The 16891-nt window shown below is 67.1% G+C and overlaps 3 protein-coding genes across 3 annotated transcripts in view; 1 reads left to right on the forward strand and 2 right to left on the reverse strand.

Moving 5' to 3' along the window:
- The window catches only part of EMIHUDRAFT_447781 (Hypothetical protein), a gene marked incomplete at both ends in the record, with an annotated part of 8137 nt that extends 3027 nt beyond the window's left edge, over positions 1 to 5110 (forward strand). Inside the window, 7 exons of the mRNA XM_005775401.1 lie at positions 904 to 1014; positions 2442 to 2723; positions 2874 to 3329; positions 3423 to 3593; positions 3815 to 3874; positions 4124 to 4573; positions 4697 to 5110. Of these exons, the coding sequence (XP_005775458.1) occupies positions 904 to 1014; positions 2442 to 2723; positions 2874 to 3329; positions 3423 to 3593; positions 3815 to 3874; positions 4124 to 4573; positions 4697 to 5110 (1944 nt within the window). The remainder of the gene's footprint in view (positions 1 to 903; positions 1015 to 2441; positions 2724 to 2873; positions 3330 to 3422; positions 3594 to 3814; positions 3875 to 4123; positions 4574 to 4696) is intronic.
- Positions 5111 to 5408: 298 nt separating this feature from the next.
- EMIHUDRAFT_195552 (hypothetical protein) lies at positions 5409 to 6488 on the reverse strand (the record flags this gene model as incomplete). The annotated part of the gene is made up of 2 exons (XM_005775402.1): positions 5409 to 6071; positions 6285 to 6488. The coding sequence occupies 2 exons, from the start codon at positions 6486 to 6488 to the stop codon at positions 5409 to 5411; spliced, it is 867 nt and encodes a 288-aa protein (XP_005775459.1).
- Positions 6489 to 10315: 3827 nt separating this feature from the next.
- EMIHUDRAFT_195555 (hypothetical protein) lies at positions 10316 to 10841 on the reverse strand (the record flags this gene model as incomplete). Its single annotated transcript, XM_005775403.1, has 2 exons — positions 10316 to 10673; positions 10813 to 10841. The coding sequence occupies 2 exons, from the start codon at positions 10839 to 10841 to the stop codon at positions 10316 to 10318; spliced, it is 387 nt and encodes a 128-aa protein (XP_005775460.1).
- Positions 10842 to 16891: the final 6050 nt, after the last annotated feature.

Here is a 16891-nt window from a genome sequence, read left to right on the forward strand (position 1 = left end):
TCGCTGGTGCGGCCGAAGCTGCTGAAGCACGCGTGGCGGCTGTTTGCGCCGTGGCGCCGCGCGAGCTCGCACGTGCTCGGCCTGCGCGACCCGCAGGGCGGCCAGCAGTGTCGTGGCGCGAACGGCGCCTCTTCACAGCCGGAGGTGTGAGCAGGCTTGCACATCCGTGGGACGGACAAAGTGGTGCACAAGAAGGTGCCCCCCGAGGCGTACTTCCCCTTTGCAGACGCTTGGGTGGAGGCGCACCCCGGCGGGCTCCTCTTCGTCGCGACGGACGAGGCGGCACACACGCACACAGTACACACACACACACACACACACATGCACAGCACACAACACACGCACACACGCACACACACACACTCACACACATGCACACACACACACGCACACACACACACACACACGCACGCACACACACACACACACACACACACACACGCGCACACACACATCACACACACACACACACACACACACACACACACACACACACACACACACACACACACACACACACACACACACACACACACGCACACACACACACACACGCACACACACACACACACACGCACACACACACACACACACGCACGCACACACACACACACACACACACGCACACACACACACACACACACACACACACACACACACACACACACACGCACACACACACACACACACACACACACACACACACACACGCACGCACACACACACACACACACACACACGCTCACACACACACCGCTCACCCACGCGCACCGGGCCTTGCACTTTTCAATGCCGCAGGGCTCCTGTCGTCTAGACGTGGAGACGCGAGGGCTCGCCTTTCCCTTGCCCCGCCACCTCGTGTGTGTGGAGAAGTTTACCTTACCTTACCTTTCCTTACCTTAGGCGGCCGACTCGGAGATGTCGCACAAGGAGGCGTTCAAGCAGGCCGCGCGCAACTGGGGCACCGCCGACGCCAACCCGCGAAAGCGCGGCATTGTCGACACGGCGTGGCGCGTGCCTACGCCCGCGGAGGGAGGCGGTGGCGAGGTTGGCGGTGGAGAGGGAGGCGGCGGCGGGCCGGTGGCGGGTGGAGTGGGCGGCGCGGGTGGAGGCAAGGGCGGTGGCGGGGAGGGTGGCGGCGGGGAGGGTGGTGGTGGCGGAGGAGGTGGTGGCGAGGGCGGGACGGGCTGGCGGGGCGGCGAGCCGGCGGCGGAGGAGGACGAGGGGGAGGAGGAGGAGGACGAGGAGGCCGGCTCCAGCGCCGAGGCCGCCTCTCCTTGCGCCCGCGACACACGCCCGCTGCTGCTCGCGTAGGAGATGGGACCGATCCTCGAGGCCACCTCGCCCATCCGCGTGTCGAGGCCGGGCTGCTCGGCGGCGGCGGGCAGCGCGGCGGCGGCGGCTGACCTTGAGGAGGTGGCGCCGCCGCCGCCGGACGGCGAGGAGGGCGAGGCGAGGGCGAGACAGCGGCCAACCTCCTCCTCCAGCTCCCGCCTCTGACGCCCTCCCGCGTGTCTGTGCGTGCACAGGCTTGGCGCATGGTCGCCAGCACCGCCGCCGCAGGGCACCGCCCCGAGGCGCGAGATATGGGGAGATATGGCGAGATGTGGCGAGATATTATGGCGAGACATAGGGCACCGCCCCGAGGCGCGAGATATGGGGAGATATGGCGAGATATGGCGAGATATAGGGCACCGCCCCGAGGCGTGAGATATGGGGAGATACGGCGAGATATGGGGAGATATATATTAGGGCACCGGAGGCGAGCTTGCGGTAGAGGGGCCACCCGACGACTGTGCGTGTGAACAGCGTCTCCTCACACGTCTGGCTGTGAACAGGCGAGCTCGCGCAGCCAGCCAATCATCGATGGCAGCGGAAGCGGCGGCAGTTGCGGCGGCGGAGGCAGCTGCGGCGGCGGCGATGGCAGCAGCGGCGGCAGCAGCGGCGGAGGCGGCAGCAGCAGTAGCAGCAGTAGCGGCGGCAGCCAAATCGGTGGCGGCGGCGGCGGCGACGACGACGATAACTACGGCGGCGGCGGCGGCAGTCGTCGTTTGCCTCTCGACCTTCCCCCGGGGTGGCGGGTGGAGGAGAGGAGAGGTCTTCCCGGGAGGGCGTACAAGCGCTACTTCGGCCCTGCCGGCCGCACTGCCCGCTCTCTGCCTGACGTGTGGCGGCAGCAGTGCGCGCACGATGTACTACAGCTCGAGGACGGCTCGCGGGCCCGGCGCCGCTCAGGCAACTGCCTCGCATGCCGCGGCAAGCACCGCGCTCACACCTGCGGCAAGCGGCTGCGCCACAGCGGGCCGGCAAGCGGTAGCCGAGCAAGGCACAAGCGGCAGCGCCACAGCGGGCCGGAGGCGGGGGAGGGGGAGATGTCGACGGACGAGGAGGGGGAGGGGGAGGGGGAGGAGGACGAAGCGGCGCCGGCCGTCTTTGAGGAGGGCGAGCTCGGCTGCTTTTGCGACACCGACCGCCACTTGCCGACCAGCGACGTGCCGTTTGAGGTGATGGAGGCCACCTCGCCCATCCGCGCGTCGATCTTCAAGGACAGCACGACTGGGCCTCGCCCAGCCCCCACCGCCGCTGGCGCCGAGGCAGTCCGGCAGGCGGAGAGGGAGGGCCCGACTCTGGCCAGCAGCAACAACAACAACACCGGCTACAGGAGCGTTACTTACTACCCGAATCGGCAAGGCAGCAAGAAGTACATGCTGGAGGTGACGACGGTTGGAGGCAAGAGACGCTTCCTCGGCTGGTTCGCCACCGCCGAGGAGGCGGCGCTCTTCTACGCCCGCAGGGAGGCGGGCAGGGACACCAGCGATCTCACCGCGCCGCCGCCGCCGCCGCCCACCTCTGGCGCCGAGGCAGTCCGGCAGGCGGAGAGGGAGGGCCTCACCCTCACCGCCAGCAGCAGCAGCAACAGCGGCTACAGGGGCGTCTGCTACTGCCCGAAGCAGAACGGCAGCAAGAAGTACAAGCTATCGGTGAGGGTTGGCGGTAAGATGGCCTTCCTCGGCCTCTTCGCCACCGCCGAGGAGGCGGCGCTCGTCTACGCCCGCAGGGAGGCGGGCAGGGACACCAGCAGGCCAGCCGGCACTCGGACACTTGCAGGCTTGCACTCAATCTGCCAGATGTCCGAGGCGGCGGCGGGCAGCGCGGCGACCCCTGGTGATGGGGCAATATCGCTCGCACGAGCTGCCCCGCCACCTGCGTTTCCTCCTCTGCTGTCTCGTCCGCAGCCGATGCCGATGCTGCTGCAGCTCGAGCCTCGCGCGCTGCGGGAGGCGCCCACGCATGCGCCCATCGCGTCCTCCCGCGCCGCTCTCGCGGCCGTCTGCTCAAGCTCACCCCCCCCAACCCCCCCCATCCCCCACAACCCCCCCCCCCCCCTCCTTCTCCCTTCCCAGGCGCTGCTCGCGCTGCAGCTGACGCGCGAGTTGCTGCGCGGCCTCGCCGCGAACCCGTCGCTGATGCCGGGCGGCGTCGAGGACTTCTTCGTCCGGGTCAACATGGGCTCCAAGAAGTACATGTACGTCCCCGCGCAGGTCGTCGAGATGCAGTCGCCCGAGGGGGCGAGTGGAGAGCACCAGATGCAGGTGCGCGGCGCGGACCGCGACCGGCCCTCGTCTCTGACGCTCACGCAGCTCTGCTACGTCTCCAACAAGCCCTTTACGGAGGAGGCGAGATTACCCGAGATTACCCGAGATTACCCGAGATCCAACAAGCCCTTCACGGCGGAGGCGCGCTGCGGTGGCGGCAGTGGCGGCCCTGCGCCAGCCCTCTTGCCGCGTTGAGTCGACTCCACTGCCCGCCGCAGGAGCTCTCCGAGATCGCATCCAACCTCGCGAGCGGCGTGCTGCGCAACTTGCCGCAGGCTGTCGCGCGCAGCATGGGCGCGCGCCGCGCCGCCGGCATGACCAAGCTGGCCGCCGGCAGCCCCCGGGGCGCGGAGGCGGCGGAGGCGTCCACGAGGGCCTGCGAGTGGCGCTGCGAGCGTCGCGTGGACCCGACCTGCCCGCAGGGCGAGTCGTACACGCGCACCGAGTTCCTCGACTTTTACGGTTCCCTCGAGCAGTGGCGCGCCGCGGCTCCCCCGCCGGCGGCTAGCCACGCGGCGCTGGCGGAGGTGGCGGACGAGGCGGAGGGGGTGCGCCACCCCTTCGAGGCGCAGGACAGTGTGAACGGAAGGAACGTCTCCCTCGGCTCCATCGGCACGGCGGTGGAGGCGGCGGTGGCGCACGCGCGTGCGGTCGGCGAGTACCAGCCTCCTCCTCCTCCGACGGTGGCGGCAGAGGCGGAGGGGCTGCGGCTGCACCTCTCCAGCAGCAGCGCCACCGGCTACAAGGGCGTGCGCGAGCATGTCTCTTCTGGCCGCTTCGAGGTGCGGCACACGGCGAACGGGCGGCAGGTCACCCTCGGCTGCTTCGACACGGCGGTGGAGGCGGCGGTGGCGTACGCGCGGGCGGTCGGCGACACCGAGTACCAGCCTCCCCCTCCTCCTCTTCCGGCGGTGGCGACAGAGGCGGAGGGGCTGCGGCTGCACCTCTCGAGCACCAGCAGCACCGGCTACCTTGGCGTGTGCAGGAAGCTCGAGGCGGAGGCGGAGGAGGAGGAGGAGGAGGAGGAGGAGGAGGAGGAGGGGCTGGGCTGCTTTTGCGGCACGGACCTGCACCTCCCGAGCAACAGCTTGCCCTTCGAGGGCGTGTGGGTGTGCTGCGACGCGTGCGGCCGCTGGTGCCACGGCGAGTGCGCCGGGATGGACCTGCAGCAGGCCGAGGAGGCGGAGGGGTACATATGCCCGCTCTGCGAGGCTGGGGCCGGGCCCGCGGAGGCGGAGGGCTTGCGCTTGCACCTCTCCAGCAGCAACAGCACCGGCTACAAGAACGTGGGCGAGCACCCAGGCCGCTTCGAAGCGAAGCGCGTGGTGGACGGTAGGATGGTCTACATCGGCTCCTTCGACACAGCAGTGGAGGCGGCGGTGGCGTATGCGAGGACGGCCGGGCAGGCGGGGGGAGAGGCAGGGCCGTCGGCTCCAGCGGAGGGCGAGCCTCCGGCGGCCTACGAGCCTCCGACGCCGGCAGTGGGAGGCGGAGGCGGCAGCGGGAGGGGGTGAGGAGCCGGCCAAGCGCGCGCGCACGGCGGTGCATTAGATAGAATGCAGCTTGATGTGTAGTTGTGCCCTTCGTTGTGCGGCCCTTCGTTTTGTGCCCGCGTCGAGTGCCCGCGTCCATAGACCGACTCCGAGGCGCGAGCGGGGCGCGAGCGCGCGACCCGAGGTGCGAGAGGAGACACTGCACCATGCAGATTTATGGTACAACACAAGTACCAATTCCCATGCGCAAGCACTTCCCACAGACCGGACCCTATGCGTTCCTGTTCATGGTGCGCTCTGGTCCGCGGCCCGGATCCCTTCAGGCAAGAAGATCACGCAAACGCTGTCCGTGCCTCTGGACAGCTGCATCGCCCGGGTGCGCCTGCATAGCCCCTACCGCCGCCTCGGTCGCGCCCGCAGTCACAGCTCGCTGCCTCCGCGCCCGCGCTGCGGCGTCGCTGCCGTTGCACACGTTGAACAGCGCCCGGCAGCCAGACTGCTGCACGCCCGCATCCTGCGAGTGAGCCTGCAGCGACGCCACAACCACCTCGATGCCGCCCGCGTCTGCTGCGCGCTGGATGCGTGCGATTCCTGTGGCGTCGGTGCCGACGCACACGTTGCCCAGCGCGCAGCAGCCATTCCCCTGCACACCCGCCACCTGCGGGTGCGCCTGCAGCGCCGCCACGATCGCCTCGATGCCGCCCACGTCTGCTGCGCGCTTGCGTGCGATTCCGGCGGCGTCGGTGCCGGCGCATACGAAGGCCATCGCCCGGCAGCCATTCTGCTGCACGTCCGCCACCTGCGGGTGCGCCTGCAGCGCCGCTACGATCGCCTCGATGCCGCCCGCGTCCACCGCAGCTTGCCTGTTCTGCACCTCACCGCACAGATTAACCAACCGCTCGCAAGCCGCAAGCGCGACGCGACTGACCGACCCGTGTGCCCGCAGCGCCGCCGCCACCGCCGCCACGCCCATCGCCCGCACCTCCGCGTCGCTCGGTGGCGCAGCGGCGGGGACATGAGCAGCAGAGCCGCTGCCGCTGCCGCTGCCGCCGCTGCTGGAGCCGCCGCCGCCGCCGCCGCCGCTGCTCGGCGTAGCGTGGCGCTGCCGCTTGGGTGCCGGGCCGGCGCTCGCACTCCCCTCAGTCGAGTTCTTGCGCACGGCCGCCACCATCTCGGCCCCCATCTCCATCTCGACCTCGATCACGTACGCCGGGTACATCTGGCGCGACTCGTACACAACGTGTACGATGGAGGCGTTGCACCCGTTCTCGCCTCCGCCGGAGACGAAGGGGCGGTGCGGCCCGCCGCGCACGCTGTCGTAGAGGAGTCGGGGAGGGCCCTCAACGCGCACGTCCGGCATGCGCATCGCCTTCGTCTCCGCGCTGATGCGCTGCCCCATCTCCTGCTGTGAGCCGAGGGCAGCCTTCACGATGAGCAGCTGCACGCGGCTGCCGCCCGAGCCGGAGATGCGGTGCGCGTAGCGGCCGCCTTGCTGTCCCCCTCTCCTCACGTTGAAGGATAACCTACATAGCCGCTGCGCGGCTATCTCCGACGAGACAAGGTCATATCAACACGTTCATCTCTACGTCTTGGCCCATTGCGTCTCCAAGACACACACTGCCGTGTCTCAACACAAAATTTTCCTCCCCCAGACGAGCGCCGTAGGTGTATGAATCAGTGTATGCGAGTAATGGCACTAAGGCCACCCTTTGGCCTTTCTTGCCCAAAAGGGCTATTTAAGACTAGGGTGGTCCTTGGCCCGCGGACGTCTGACGGTTCGAACCGAACCCTTTATGACACGGATGGGAAAGGGGTTAAGGCGGGGTGGTGCAATGGTGGTGCTCCGCCCCCCAGCGCAGTCGCACCTTCGCGTCTGCCCAGGACGGGTGGTCCCCTCGCGACTGGGTGGAGTCGAGACCTCTCAGAGCCGCGCGAGGAACGGCCCAAACACAGCGAGAGCCCCCCGGGCCGCCCATTTGGGCAGCGCCTCCCACGTGAGCCACACCACTAAGTTCGCGGCACGGTTGCACACGGACGAGATGGTCATGTCCAGCATGACCGTGGCTATCTGGACGTTGTCGCTCGGCATGGGCGGCACGTCGCAATTCTTGGCCAGGCCTGCCCCGCACTCGTCCCACGCGTCGGCCACCACCTCCTTCCGGTGCTTCTCTGCCCACGCCCTCGGGGCCGCGTAGTGCTCGAACCACGGGTATTCGCTCTTTTGGCGCGCGAGCGCGTTCCAGCTCGCAATCGCGGCCGGGTCGTCGAGGATCGAGTGCACCAGGTGGCCGAGCATCCAGCCGCTCACCAGGTGCAAGTCCATCAGAGGAGTGAGCGCGTACACCGCGTGAGGCAGCAGGGTGGTCGACCCCTTGTAGCCCGTGCAGGTGATCACGCGGTCAAAAACGAGCCCAGGGAAGGCGGCGCACACGACCTTGCCGAAACCGTCGGGTGTCAGGCCGAGGCTCGCCACGTCCGCCTGCACGCCGTGTGCGCGCATCATCCAGTTCATCAAGAGGTACTCGGAGCGTCGCATGATGCCGCCGCGCGTCTGCTTCCACCAATCTGCGACCTTGCCGCGCCCCACCAGAAAGAACGTGAAGGACTTGACTGTAGGCTCCACGGTGTACTGTGCGAACGTCGGCTTCTCCGCGGACTGTGTGAAGAAGCCGGCGTCCAATCCGTACAACTCGCACGCCTTTGGCGTCAGCATTGGGAAGAAGTAAAAGTTTGGGTTGAGCCACTTGAGATACTTGGCGTACCACAATTGTCTTGATTTAAAGATGCCCTGCAGCCATATTCAAGATGCGTTGCGTTTTCCCTATTGAAAGTCGCGACAAATGTCCCTCGTCCAGCCTGCAGCATGGCGAGGCGCGAGAGCGCAACGCGGTCGCGGTGGCGCACCGAGAGGGGCCGCCTGGCCACCGCTGCCACGGCGCCGCACGTACTTCACCCACTTTCGCGACTGTGGCCATCCAACAGTCTGCCGGCGCGGCGGGCGCATTCGAATGCGCCGGCCGCGCCGGCAGACTGCCAGTGCTTGCTACCCCGGGCGCACGTCAGCCGCGAGGACAGCGCTGCATCGCCGCCACAGCAACGCCTCCCCCGCATGGCCGCCGCCAGCAATGCCGCCGCCAGCCGCCGCATCCAGCCGCCGCCGCCAGCTGCCGCCAGCACTGCAGTGACAGCTCTCTGCTGCCCAGGCGCCGCCGCGGCCACGAGTGTCACCGCCACGTCCCACGAGTGCCACCGCCGTCAGCGTCGCCATGGCCACTGCCGCCGCCAGGGGGGCGAGAGAGGGGCTCCATATGTGTGTATGAGGTGTGTGTCTGGAGGCTGTCGCTTCCGTTAGCGGAAACGCAGGTATTTCGAATATTGGTGCAACCAGCCTAGAGCGCGATCTTTCACACTGGTGAGCGCGCCGCGTATACACGGCCTGCGCGAGACCGCCGCGCGCCGCTCGCGGTGCCCACACCATCGGGACCGGTCCGGAGCACCCAGCGATTGGAGCCGAATCGCCAGACTCGACCGCGCTGGCCTCCTGGAGCAACGCGCTGTCGCTCGCAATGACGCAATACGCGCGCTTTTTTTGCTCCATTTCTGTCCAATCGCTCGCGCCCAGACCACTCCCATCCATCGAGGGCACATGAGTAGCCTACGATTGACCCATCTCGGGCCGTCTCTATGCACTCGCAGGTGCGTTTGGTCCTCCGCGTGCCCGCTCTCGCTGCCTCGAGCTGCAGAGATGCCGCAAAAGAAGAAGACCGCGCGCGGCGCGCACCTGGCCGCGCTGAACAAGCAGCACCCCAAGCGCGAGGAGAGCGCCGGCGACGCCAACGACCTCGAGTACGTCGACAAGCCGGACGACTCGTCGAGCTCGGGCGAGTCCGCCGGCGGCGACGCGCTGGTGCAGTCAACCCTCCCCTTCTCTGGTGCGAGCAGCGCACCAAAGAGGACGCAGAAGAAGCGGCCTCGGACGGCGGAGGGCCGAAGCCAGCTGACGCTCGCCGATTTCATCATGCCCCGGCTGGCTTCTCTCTCGGCCGGCGCCACCTCTCAGCCTCCCGCCGACGCTCCCGCCGACGCTCCCACCTCCTCTCCCGCCGCCCCGACGGAGGAGATGGCGCCAGCGCTGCCCGAGCCACCCCCTCCCGAGCCCGAGCAGCTGCCGCCGCCTGAGCTAGCCGCGGAGCCACCGGCCAAGCCAAAGCGCGGCCGCCCACCGGGCAGCAAAAGGCCGGCTTCTCTCGCACAGCAGCCGCCCTGCGGTGGTCAGAGGACTGGTACGTGGACTGAAGAGGCGGGAGACGCTTCTCTGAGCGAGGTTTGGTGCTCTCAGGAGCGCTATGCCAACGCGTGGTCGGCAGGGGCCGGCGGGGCAGGTCCGCGGCGAGCGCTTCGCCTGCGGCGCGCGTCTCTGGCCACCAGGGAGGGTCTGGAGGGCGATTTGGGGGTCGATTTTTGGGAAGTGATGCCAATCGAGAGATCTCGCCGAGCCCTTTTCGGTGGTGTGCTTGCGAGCTTTTTTTTCGCACGGGAAGCATTTTTCGTACTCGCAAACGTGAATTAGTCGACTAGGCTGGTTGCACCAATACCACAATTGTCTTGATTTAAAGATGCCCTGCAGCCATATTCAAGATGCGTTGCGTTTTCCCTATTGAAAGTCGCGACAAATGTCCCTCGTCCAGCCTGCAGCATGGCGAGGCGCGAGAGCGCAACGCGGTCGCGGTGGCGCACCGAGAGGGGCCGCCTGGCCACCGCTGCCACGGCGCCGCACGTACTTCACCCACTTTCGCGACTGTGGCCATCCAACAGTCTGCCGGCGCGGCGGGCGCATTCGAATGCGCCGGCCGCGCCGGCAGACTGCCAGTGCTTGCTACCCCGGGCGCACGTCAGCCGCGAGGACAGCGCTGCATCGCCGCCACAGCAACGCCTCCCCCGCATGGCCGCCGCCAGCAATGCCGCCGCCAGCCGCCGCATCCAGCCGCCGCCGCCAGCTGCCGCCAGCACTGCAGTGACAGCTCTCTGCTGCCCAGGCGCCGCCGCGGCCACGAGTGTCACCGCCACGTCCCACGAGTGCCACCGCCGTCAGCGTCGCCATGGCCACTGCCGCCGCCAGGGGGGCGAGAGAGGGGCTCCATATGTGTGTATGAGGTGTGTGTCTGGAGGCTGTCGCTTCCGTTAGCGGAAACGCAGGTATTTCGAATATTGCAATAGCAAACGCGCTTATAATCTGCAGGGCATCTTTAAGGCAAGGTACGCAGTCGGGTTGCGGTACACGCAACGCACGGTGTTGCCTTGCTTGACGAGGAGGCGCACCACGTCGATGGACGACTTGCCCGAGCCAACGACGAGGCAGCACTCGCCGCGGATGCCGTCCCCAGCACTCAGCAGCTCGCTCGAGTGTGTCTCGAGCGGCAGCCCCAGCACGCGAGGCTCGCCCGAGTAGAAATCGAATCCGGTCGCCTGTACGACATGACGGCACGTGAGACCCTGCGGGCAGGCATCCAGCTCGGCGCCCAGAGGCACGTAGATCACGCGCCGGGCGTTCCCAGGCAGCTCCTCCACGTCGCCCCAACCAGTCCTGCTAGACGTGCGTCACATCGCCGCTCCGGCCGGGAGGCCCCCGGCGCCCGGGTACGCGGGTTCCATTATACGAGCGCCTGCGATCGAAAAAATACATACTGATATCTGAGATGAGTCGGTGGCACAGTGGGACACACCGCTCTATGTGGAATGTGCATTTCGACATGCTGCAGAGACGTTTGGCACACTTCTGAGACACAACAGGAGATCGTGGCGCGCGGCGGCACACTGGCAAGGCCTGCCGCTGCCCGCAGCGCCGGCGCACCAGCCCGACGACCCCCGCACTGTTAAGTCCTCTCCAGCACGGCCGCGGCCTCACTCGAGAGCAGCTTGGCCCGCCGCTCGAAGCACTGGCGGCGCGGCACTCTCTCGCTCTCCGGGTGCAGGTAGAGCGTCTGGTAGTTGTTCTTCACGTCCACGCAGGAGCCGGCGAGGCTGGGGTGCGGGCAGACCTACTCACAGCGATTGGCTGTGAAGAGGAGCTGTTCGCGGGTGGACACGGTCTTTGGGGTGCAAAAGCACACCGACACCATCCGGTCGAACAGGTTGCAGAGGCCGCGGCGCTTGCACAGGCTCGCGAGCGGGCTGAGGGACGGCCGCGCGGGTCGTCAAATACCGAAGGGTGTGGTGATACGGAGGAGGAGATGTGAGGGTGATCGAGGAGATGTGAGGGCGAGGTGTGTGCTGAACCTGAAGGAGCCCCACAGGTCGTCGGACGGCGGCGCACGGCCCACCCAGTGCGACAGGGAGCTGCGGCTGCCTAAAGAGGAAACACGAGCGGTCGAGCTCGCCCCTCATAGACGGCCCAGCGCCGAGCATAGATCTGCCGAAGAGGGCGGCGTCTGCGGCGCCGAGCATCCAGATGTCGGCGGCGAGGTCGAGGCTGTCGTCGCGCCCAACCGCCGCCGCGAGGCCCTTGCTGTGCATGCCGGTGCGCGAGGAGCACGCGGTGGGCACGCAGCCAACGAAGTGGCCCTGCAGCGCGGGCAGCCGCTCCAGCAGCGCCTGTTCACAGCTGTGCGCTGTGAAGAGGCGCTCTTCACAGCAGCGCGGGCAGCCGCTCCATCAGCGCCCGCAGGCCGGGCGCGTCGCTGCTCACGTACACCCGCCAACCCACCGCACCCCCGCCCTCCCCCGCGCCGCTGCTTGCGCCTCGCCGCCGCCGCCGCTCGAGCGCGATGGAGTGCGCGCGGATCGCGGCGCACTGCACCACCGCGGCGAGCTTGGACGAGTTGCTGCCTGCGGTTCCAGCACACTCCATGCCTCCTTCATGACGGTGGGTTTGAGTCCCAGAACAGCGAGCTTGGGCGGGCAGCTGCCTGGCACCCGCAGCGGGCGAACCGCACTCTCCTGGAACGGCCGAGCCCGCCACCGCCGCTCCGCCCTGCCCGTGAAGACGCTGGCGTTCCGCCCTGCCCGCCTGGGCGCTGGGGCGCCGAGAAGCGCCTCTGACGGCTCGGCGCACCTGAAGCAGTCCACCCGCCGACCACTGGCTTTCGAATGGGTTGGAACGGGCCTGACGGCGCGGCGCACCGGTCGAGGTCGAGGCCGTGCCGTGCGGGTAGCTGCCCGCAGGGCGAGGAGGTGAGGGCGCTCCACATGGCGGCCGCAGGGGAGGCGGAGGCGGAGGACACGGGCGGCGACGCCACTCGCCCGCCCCCGCGCCCGCCCCCTGCCGACGCGAAGCGCCCGCCCCGGGCGCGAGCGCCTTCAGGGGGCGCCGCCACCTTTAGGGATGGGAGCCACCGCCCAGCGGCGCCGGCGAGCACCTCGGTGTCGTCGGCCCAGCCAGTGCGGAGCTGGAGCACCACCAGTGCGTCGGCGGCGGCAAGCTCCGCCAGCGCAGCCAGCCGCACGGCTAGCGGCGGTTGAGGCCGCAGCATCGCGTGAAGCACGCACCGCATCAGCTGGCCGAGAGGCAAGCTCTGGGTCCCGCTGTTCACGGGCGTCGACCAGAGCGCGTGCTTGCCCAGTGTCTGCACGAGCCCCGCCACGTCTTTGCGGTGCCTCGGCGGGACCTCCGGCCCCGCAGCGGCTCCCTCGGCACCGACCTCGAGACCTCGAGAGCGGCTCCACCGGAGGGCGAACGCGCGGACCAGACTCGCAGCGTCGCCCTCCGTCGGGTAGAGCTTCGTCGGGTTCGCGCGTTCCCCCCTTCGCAGCGTCGGGCCCTTCGCAGCGTCGCCCGTGCCGCCCTCGTTGTCAGCATGATATTTCGCGCGGCAAGATCGCCGCTGTGAGGGGGAAGAGAGTGCAACGCAGTCACCCGAGTTCGTCGGGTATAGCGACGCGCCAGAGCAGAAGGGCGTCATTGCGATCGAGTCGGCGCCGACGACCGCAATCAGCGTGAGCCACGGGGCGGGACCCGCGAGGAGGGACGTCACCTCCTCACAAGACCGACTCCGCGACACCTCCACGACAGTCTCCGACCCGGCGCCGCCGTGCCGCCTAGCGACCGCCGCGCGCGCTGCCGCTGTCCAGCGCCAGCTTCTGCCGGCCGAGGTCTGGTAGTGCTCGCCGAGGTCGAACCGCCGCCGCGCCCGCTTGCAGCCGCAACCGTGCGTCCGGTTTGGCCGGTCGGGACTGTCGAAGACCCAGTCGATGAAGATTGCGCGGTCGGAGAGTGCCGCCACCGTGAACCACATGCTGTAATCGCCAAAGAGGTTGCCGATCCCGTTGTCGCCGTTGCAGGCGCACGATGCGTCTATCACCAGCACTCGGTCGAGCGACGCACCCACAGCGTCGATCCGGTCGGTGGCAAACCTTGACGCGGAGCCGGGCTGCTGACAGCCATAGGAGAAGCGGGCGGAGTCGCGCTTGGCGAGGGCGGTGGCCGCGAAGGCAGCCATATATATGCGAACGGTGCACGCCCCTGGGGGGGGGCCCGTCACCCGTACAGTGGGTTGCGGGCATTAAGAAAACAGGATTTCGCGGCACGCCGCCGTTTCTAAGCCTTTCCACAGCCCTCATCCACCCCACGCCGTGGTTTCTTAGCTCCGGGCGGGGCACTCAATCAAGCCAGAGCGCCGGCCCGAAGGATTTTTAGGTAAGAAGAGTGTTAAAGCTCGGTCCGCGAGGGCGATGCCAAGAGTCTGCCGCCGAGTCGGCTCTCTGGATGAGGGGAAGACGCACACACGCCTCCATCCACTGACCACTCCACTCAGAACACCGCAGACTTGAAAAGTGACAAGTGCGCTGCCGCAGGCCCAGGCGAAGAGAAATTTTGAGCTGCAGCTGGGGCTCCGGACCCGTTCACACTCGTGTCTGGCCTTTTCTCGGGGCCGCGCCGGCGGCGCCCCGTGGTTTCTTAGATTTTTGCGGAAATCGCTTGGTAGGGTTTCTTAATGCGACGTTTTCTTAATGCCCGCAACCCACTGTAGCGACACTCACACACGGCAAACCCCGCAAAGTGACCCGTTTTTACCCACCCACGCCCGTGCGCGCGTATCTTAGCAGGGTACGCGGCCACACGCGCTGGCGCGCACGGCAACCGGGACTTACACGCGCGACACGAGGGACTGTGTATCCTCGCCTGCCTGCCTCGAATAGCCGCCCTCACCCGCTGGCGTTCATCGAGCTCGGCGGGGCCTGATACGTGTCATTCTGTGCCGGCGCGTATCTTAGCCAAGATACGCGGCCACACGTGCAGACGCGTATAGCGGTACTCGCGCCCACACGTGCAGCCGCCTATCTTGGCCAACATAGGCGGCTGCACTCGCAGCCGCGTACCGCGTGACATAGACGTGCCACGCATGGGGCGCGATGCCCCTAGAGAGGCGCCCACACGTGTAGCCGCGTATGTGAACATCCCTCTGTGCACGTGCCAGCGCGAGTCGCCTTCGCCGACGGGCCGTTTCACGCGCTCACGCCCGCCTATGTTGGCCAAGATAGGCGGCTGCACGTGTGGGCGCGAGTACCGCTATACGCGTCTGCACGTGTGGCCGCGCGGTATCTTGGCTAAGATACGCGCCGGCACAGAATGACACGTATCAGCCCCGCGCCGAGCTCGATGCGCGGCAGCGGGTGAGGGCGGCTATTCTCCCCCGAGGCAGGCGAGGACTCGAGGGCGAGGATACACAGTCCCTCGTGTCGCGCGTGTAAGTCCCGGTTGCCGTGCGCGCCAGCGCGTGTGGCCGCGTACCTTAGCTAAGATACGCGCGCACGGGCGTGGGTGGGTAAAACGGGTCACTTTGCGGGGTTTGCCGACATTCACAGCGACAGGCTGCCACCGTCACTCACAGCGTCGGGCGCAACCCAAGCCGCGTCGCAAGGCGGGGTGCTGCGTGCTGGACCCAAATCGCAAATGGGGTCCAAATGGGGGGTTGCGCGGCAGGTAGGTTTTGACCGCCCCAGAGGGCCCCGCAATGTGTGTGTGTGCACTCACCCCGCAATAGGTAGGTAGGTAGGTAGGTAGGTAGGTAGGTAGGTAGGAAGGTAGGAAGGTAGGTGGTGGTGGTGGTGGTGGTGTAAAAACACCGCATCGCGCGCGCAAGGCGAACGCAGCCCTGCCAGACGAGTAGGCGGTACAACAGAGGGTGAGACAGGCTTTGACAGTCGCCGGGTCTTGCGCACGCGTCAGCTAGTATTGCGTCATTGTCATAGGCTGGGCCCCGCGGCAACCACGTGAAGCTTGTGATGGTCATAGTTGGCGACAAGCAGCATTCTGTCACCGACAGAGCAAATGCCAAACAAGTCGACGTCCTCCCCAGGGACCTGGCATGTGTGGATGACTTCCAGCGCCGCAGACAACACCAGCAGTCGCCGGCCCCACACTGCCGGGTGATCATCCCGATCCTCGTCAACATCGCCGCCCTCGTCACCGGCGTACTCGGTCGCGTATAAGCGCCCGTGCGCGGACACCAACTCGTTCAGGTTGCCAACATCGTCGAGGTTTGCTGTTCGTCGCCACTCGCCCGCGAGAGAAAAGACGTGTATACAGGCGTGAGGCGTGTTGCCGCGGGTGCTGATGAAGAGCTCGTCGCCCAGCACAGCCATCGCGCTGAGAAAGGCCAGGTCGACGGCACCAGCTGCGATAAGTGTGCTGCGCTGCTCCAGGGTGGTGGGATCCAGCACCACAACCTTGCACTGATGTTCTGACTTGTGCTGGGCAGCCATCAAGAGACAGTCACCCGCAGCCACGAAAGATTCACTGTATATCCAGTCGCCAAGTGTCGTCGGCTCGCTCGCGCTGAGTCGAGTCAGGTCTGCCGCCGCGAAGCTGAACAGTTGTTTAAGCTGATTGTCGAACACATAGAGAATTTCACCAACGCAGGCCATGGTGGTGGGCTCTTGCAGGTCAACGTCGCCAGCCCCCTTCTCAACGAGCTCCAACACTTCGAACCCGGAAGGCTGCAAATCCGGAAAGCTGCGAATGTGCATGAGGCCGTTGCCCTCGCTGGTCAGCATGATATCTCCGCGTGGTAGCTCGCACGCAAAGCATGGCCGGCGCAGTGCCACCGTAAAACTGCGATTCGCAGGCGCTACTGGGAGCTCTGGCCCCACGGTGTACACATGACGCACCGGCAGCTTGCGCCTGCACGTCTCAGCACGCCACCCTGCAGCCCAGAGCTTGCATACCAGCGCCGCGTTGGAGCCATCGCAGATCGAAACGGACGTCAGCAAGCATGGCACCAAGTCGGTCGACAGTAGCACGCGTTCCACGCACCACATGGGCAAGCGCTTACCAAAGTGCCGAGAGGCGAGCCGGTATGTGGTCGCATCGGCACGGCAGCCACCGACCGCCAGGTCCAGGAGGGCATCATACGGTAGGCCGGAGAGCAAATTCGGAAGGCGGTCCATGCTCTGGGGGCCCGCAGGCTCGCCGACCCGGGGGGAGAGCGGCGCTGCCCCGGGGGGGGCACCCGCGCGGACAAGCGCGGACAAACTGGGGCGTGCTGCCGCCCTGGAGCCTTTCACAGCCTTGTTATTGATAAGAAAATACGTCACCTGGCGCTGTGTGGGTATTTCGCTCGAGATTTTCGCTTCGCATAGGTAGGTAGGTCCAAACTGGGTTCCGGCTCCTACCCAGATAGGGGGTCTGTGCCCCACGGTTAGACCCTATGCAATGGTAGGTAGGTCCGGTTTTGACCGCCCCAGAGGGCCCCGCACGAATAGGTAGGTAGGTGGTGGTGTGTGTGTGGAGGGGGGGGGGGGGGGGGAACGCTTCGCTCGCGCGGGAGACGGCGCGTTTAGCCGCGAACAGGGCCGTCCAACGCC

The sequence above is a fragment of the Emiliania huxleyi genome (assembly GCF_000372725.1).
Source record: "Emiliania huxleyi CCMP1516 unplaced genomic scaffold EMIHUscaffold_3, whole genome shotgun sequence".
Classification (NCBI taxonomy): Eukaryota; Haptophyta; order Isochrysidales; family Noelaerhabdaceae; genus Emiliania; species Emiliania huxleyi.